The 6,253-nt window shown below is 37.4% G+C and overlaps 1 protein-coding gene across 1 annotated transcript; it reads right to left on the bottom strand.

The window, feature by feature from the left end:
• Positions 1-2,336: 2,336 nt before the first annotated feature.
• LOC149989694 (uncharacterized) lies at positions 2,337-5,953 on the bottom strand. Its single transcript, XM_090243771.1, has 2 exons — positions 5,667-5,953; positions 2,337-4,616 (listed from the first exon to the last, which is right to left on the bottom strand). Exon 2 carries the CDS (start codon positions 4,139-4,141, stop codon positions 3,470-3,472), a length of 672 nt encoding a protein of 223 aa, XP_090099897.1. The 5' UTR covers positions 4,142-4,616; positions 5,667-5,953; the 3' UTR covers positions 2,337-3,469.
• Positions 5,954-6,253: the final 300 nt, after the last annotated feature.

A 6,253-nucleotide genomic window follows, 5' to 3' on the forward strand; every position in this document is an offset into this window, starting at 1 on the left:
TCAGACCAGCGATCCAGGTTCTTCCTCACACAATGTGTGTGTGCACGGAGACCCGGTGCCGTGTTTCGCGCGTTCCTGGTATTCGAAACGGAGCCTGATCTTGCCGCTAGCCAGTGAGACGGGAGGGAGCGGAGCTGGCAGAGCGATTGGAACCGGGCTGGGTTGCCGATTCAACTCTGGGGGTGTGGGCTTGGCTTCTCGGAAGAATCGACGGCTGCTTGGCGGAAATGTGCATTGCAGGGGTCGCGGATCCCGGCGACCGACCATTCGAGAGGTGGCTGGGGGAGTGAGCCCTGGCGCACATCTTCTTCCCCTTCGCTGCGGTGCTTGGAACATCCCGGTTCAATCTAAATCACGGACCAAAAGCCCGCGAAGTCGCACCACGCTAATCCTTGTGGCTGCCGTGGCTGTTGCTGTTGTGGTGGATTTTTTTTAATCCAGCTCTGTCTTGGTGTTTGCGTCGCAGACTGCACCGATCTCCACGCATTATCTGTATTTGCCGATGACATGGTTCTTGTAAGGAATTGAAACTTTCGTGTGTGTGTGTGCGTGTATGTATGTGCGTGTGTGTTATTTTTTATTTATGGAATTCTTCGGGCGGCGATCAGCCTCCAGACTGGTGGTATCGCAAGTTGTTTCCGACGCATGTCGAATCACATCCACTGTTCCGACCGATCTCTCGCCTTCCTCGTTGTCTGGCCTGCATCGATCTCCAGATCATCGGCTCCGCTTTACAGCGATGTGACAAGCCCGATGCAAAAACTATATATATATATATATATATATATTTATTTATTTATTTATATGTTTTCATCGCAGTTCCTGTTTTACCACTTGTCTATTTCATTCTTATTTTTCTTGGAAGATATTTGTAAAGTGTACAAAGTAGCATTTCTGAAAAATAGATATTGTGAAAATCAATAAACTGAACAAAAGAAGAAAACAAAACAAAACAAAACTTGACCATTGTGCCACCTATGTTGTAATGTGCAATATACCTTGGATTGCAAATAAATGAATAAATACATTTTAGATTCTGTAAAGGCAATTTTAGTTAAATGGAACAGTAATTATTTTAAAATACTGGCTTAGAGAATTATACAAAGGGTGGTAATTAGAGGAGGTTTGACTAGTCTAGCAGTAATGTATAATATGATAGTTTATTGATAAGTGTCTTAAACGTTGATTTGGAACTGGTCCAATTTCAAAGAAAAGGTTATGTGACATACATATTTTAAAAATATAATTTAAAGTAAATAGTATAGAAATGTTTTATTTTGTTTTCATTTAAATTTTTTATTTTCTTCTTCTTAAAACCATAAATATTAGTAAATTCTAAGTATCAGTAATGATAATAATAATATCAACATATAGTGATATATTTAAATATTCAAATATATTATCTTATTTTAAGACTCAATTTATAACATTAAAAAAAAATAGCCGGTGCATAGTGAGCACTAGTTTAGAAAGTATTTACCTCTGAAAAGCAACGAATTTCCATAAAATCTAGTTTAGATTTTGGACTTGAAAATATCACCAAAATCATAGGTAATATTTAGATTTGTAGTTTTCAATATATATATATATATATATATATATATATATATATATCATTCATTATCCTTTTTTTTTTTTTTTTTTTTTTTTTTTTTGTCAACCCTCTCTTTAATTTGAGGAAATGTATGAAAAATACAATGGCTTTAAGATCAATACAATTTTGAAAAGTTTTAAGTAGTATGCAAAATTTACAAAAAAGAAAAGAAAAGAAAAAAGAAATAGACTTTAGTTCAAGGCTTAAAGCATGGTTTCATGGTTATTGTCTAATTTTGTCTCTATATTGAAAATATTCATCCTAAGCATATCTCAATACAATTCTCAATGCCAACCTCATTAAATAAATAAATTATATAAATTAATTAAAAATTTGAAAATTCTTTTAATTATCAAATAATTCTGTAGAATATTTACCTTCTATAATGCTTACTATATATGTTGTTATTATGTTATTTAATATATTATTTATATACTAATATATTATTTATTTAAAATTTTTATTTGTTCTTGAATAAATATGTGTTTTTGGAAACTAATCATTTACATAATAGTCTAAATTTGGAAAAGTAAGTTTTAAAAAATCAAAATCAAAATCAACTAATGTGATCAAGAATTCCTAAAATCTTCATTCATATACATTTTAAACTTCTATATAACTAACAAACAATAATCCTATGTACAAATAACATTATTCTTCTCTTCTACACATATGGAATAAGTTGTATTCGAAGGGTGCCATAGAGTGATTTGCTCCAAATATGTTAAAATAGTAATAAGTTGACTATAGTTCCAACCACACACATTGACCCAAGTTGACTAAAGCTTGCTTTAGAATGTGACTCCGAATAAAAGATTAGTAAGAGTAACTAAGTCTAACTTAGAACGAGCTTTTGTAAATAGTCTTCCTAATGAGCCCATTAAAGCTCTAAGTGGACTTGAAATGCCATTCAAATGGACTCAGTCAAAATGTTATATTTTGGCTTCTTTTTTTAAAATTTTTTTTTTTTTTAATTTCTTTATTTTTGAATGGTTGTTAAATGTAGAATGTCAAGAAAAATAATTCCTTAAATGTACTTTCCTTGTGCCCTAATTGGTGGAGCATATGACAAAATAGGCAAGTAAAACATGGTTCCATGTGAAGCACCATCTCGAAATCCTAAAAAGTACTTTTTAAAGCATCTAACACATCTTTTTTTTTCATTTGGATAGGTTATTGTTGCGGTGTGAACGGAGGTCTTATACCAGGTCATATGGAAGGAAAGGAAAAGTGAAAAGAAAAAAGTGTAGACTAAAGTAGGAAAAGTAAATAGCGTAATTCAATCATCCTGCTTTTATCTACTTTTTAATATGTAAATTCACATCATCTGGAATTAAAGTAGGCAAAGAGAAAACACCCAGTTTGTTGAGAATGAGGATCCAAGGTGTAGTATTTTTATGTAATTAAGAAGAAGATAAGTAGATTTGCATATTAAAAAATTGCCATTCATGTATTGTATGATGAGCGGTTTATGTTACTATATTTATTTAATTTATTTGTATGCATGCGTATACACCAACATGGTTTAGGGGTTTTGCAATGCACAACAGTTTATAGAAGTATTTCAATTTGTTTTCAATTTTTTTAATTGTGTAATTTTCTTAATTAAAAGAAAAAAAATGTTAACCAATAATTTTAATTCTTGCAAAATAGCTATTTTTTGCAATGTGAAGGCACATGATAAATTAAGGTAATATAAAATTAGATAATACATGGTTAAATAACACAAAATACAAGTTGTTGCAAAGTGGTACTTGAAAAAAGAACTCATCCAACACTATATTTTTTAATTCTTGATGAAAATTTGAATTAAAAATTGATTGAATAATGCGTATTTTTATAACACTCAATCTACAAAACAATTAGTAATCATCCTCAAAAGAACAAGTGTACGAATGAACAAATGAACGAATGAATGAATAACGATTGGATGGATGACGAAGTAGGTGGAAAGGAACTCGACAAAACGAGAGAGAGAGAGAAGCACAAAAACCCCCAGAGCCGTCCCCGATCACCATCTCTGCGCCTGCGATGGTGTCGCCGTGTGGGACCAGAAACCATCTTCCATTCTGCGTCCCCAGGTTCTAGCTTTGGGAGGGTTGGGTGAACCTTTTGTCCTTCGGTTTTTGTTGTGTGTCCATGTTCCGCTTTAAACGGTAGTAGCAGTGGGTTGGAGCAAAATAATGCAGCGGTAGACGATCGGCTGGTGATGCACTCACTCGGTGAATCGGGCCTCCCGGTTCGAAGCGGGTTGGGGTTTGGGGTGGAATGCAAGCGATGAGTGTGAATACATATTCTCCTCCTGCTCTTTGGTTCCTCGCTTCGACTGCCACTACAGTGAAATCGCCTTTGCTTCGTTTTCGTCTGTGTGAGTTGGCGTTTTGCACTGAGGCCCTGACAGATTCCATGCCTCTGGCGAAAGGTTTCGATTTCCGTGTTTATTTTCCCATGAGAATCGAAGGAAAGAATATCTGCAGGAATTGGGAGCCATAGAGTGGATGAAAAGGCTTCGTCGGTGTAACTATCAAACAGGCAAAGGGTGAACATGCTCCTCCTCGTCGTCCACCAGTGAATCAAGTTCAGGAATCGCTTTTTGGCAGCATTGCTTGGACACCAGTCTGCTTTGTTACAATCGATGGCTTTTTGTAAACATAATATCAAAAAACGTTCGCTTTCGTTGGTTACGGCACCGGGTCTAAAAAAGATTAAGGGACTAATTGTATGGCCGTAGACATTCCCCCGATTCCTTCCACGAGTTTGTAATGTCAGGGTCACGAGTGCACTGGCTCCTGAATAGCAACCGTTCCGTGGTGCCACACTCGGTCAAACCTTGCGCTTGGACACCTACATTGGTTGTATCCACGACTCGAATATTGATATTTCCTCAAAGATTGCCAACCACCTTTAATGAGGTCCGTGTGATGTCGAGCTCGAAGAGTGTGCATCTGACGAAGACAACTCCTCGAAGGCTGGCAACCCCATGCGAAACTCCCATCGTGGGTGACTGTAGACGTTGGTGTTCCTAAAGAATCATGCGCGGGGTTCTCATCAGCTGGTCCAGCAATTTCTGGCTCATTTCTAATGCAAGGAATAAAAAAACATTTTCCATGTCAACAAAGAGGGAAAAAAAGAAAGAGAAAGCACTTGCGCATTGTCCAATCTGAAGTCTCCTAAAGCTTCACCACTTTCGCTCTGCTGTAGATTGATTCGGTGCATCCTGAAGCCATGTTTATCTTCCCTTTCCTCCAAATTTTCTCACCTCGGCAGCATTCTGAAATTCGACAATGGCTTGCGACCCAACGTCTACTGTATTTTACTACTTTGTGTTGCAAGTGCAATCGCAATCTTTCGCTGTAGTGCTCTGATCTACGAAGCTTGGACGGGTCATCCAACTGTTCATGGCGTGTGATTACGAAGGATTCAACAATGGCTCTAGTGCTATTTTGCTGGTTCCATGGTCTCTGTCCTGTCAGATTTTCCTTGAAGGATAACAGAGTATAGAATCAATCGTGCAAGCATAGTGGTAACACATCATGCTTACTTCAAACTTATTCTGTAGGGCATCGAATTACACCGGCGACAACACATCTGCCTCAAAGCTTGCTGACATGCAGACCAAAGAACCTTACCACAGAACCTTAGGCACATGACTTACGGTCAAAATTTACACACAACGTTTGCCTCCTTTAGAAATTAGAACTGCAATAACTGCCCCCCATTATTCCTACTCTGCAATGAATTAAAGAAGAGAAGGGTGCAATTTCCAAGGTCACATGTTAAAACAATCTTTAAATACTACGTCCAGAAAATTCAAGCAGTGCTTCACAAGTCCTTATCCTCTACAATATGTTCATATATATATATATATATATATATACAGTAATCTGGCGATGTAATTATAGCTGAGAACGACGAAAACGGGCGGTGAGAGAAGGAGCAAGGAACGTCAGTCTTCCGCTGAAGACACGATAAACACCTTTGCTCAAAGGTGTCAACACTTGATGCAGTTTGAGAATTCAAATCATGGAGAGTAAACTGGGGAAAAACATAAGATCAGCGAGGATGTAACAACCTGGGTATTCCTAGCATGCGCCTGCGACACTCAAGGAATAACGTCGCTTTCCAAAGAGCTGGGGAGGGAGATCTCTTTCTGGTTTCCACCACTCATTCTACCTGCAACTCGACTCACTCCATCCACGTTTAGCTCTCTACGAATCACATCATAGGTTTACTGAGTAAGCGTCTTTGGCCCCATTGTTTAGTGAAAGCTTTGATCCGGACTTTGCTCATTGTTGTCGTGTTCAAATTCAACAGCACGGCGCAACGCATATTTTGTGCAACGGCCACAGGAGACCAAATTCTTACGATGTGAGCCTGTTGCAGAAGCAGCCTTTTTCTTTAAAGAGTTCGAGGGATTGATATTTTTCTTTTACCAGACCGTTCAGTGTCACGCTCCGAGTGACTCGTGGCCACTCACACAACCGTTTAGAATTTGAATCAGTTGCAAGCAAACCACACATATGGGTCACCCAGATCTGTAGTTTTTAAAAATTAAAAATTCTATTTTTATTTTTTATTTTTTATTTTTATGTTGACATAAACAGAGCAAACCAGTTCTATTATGGAGAAAACAAGGCATCTTTTGTGCCCTGGAGGGCA

Source organism: Physcomitrium patens, chromosome 2 (assembly GCF_059467195.1).
Source record: "Physcomitrium patens ecotype Gransden chromosome 2, ASM5946719v1, whole genome shotgun sequence".
NCBI lineage: Eukaryota > Viridiplantae > Streptophyta > Bryopsida > Funariales > Funariaceae > Physcomitrium > Physcomitrium patens.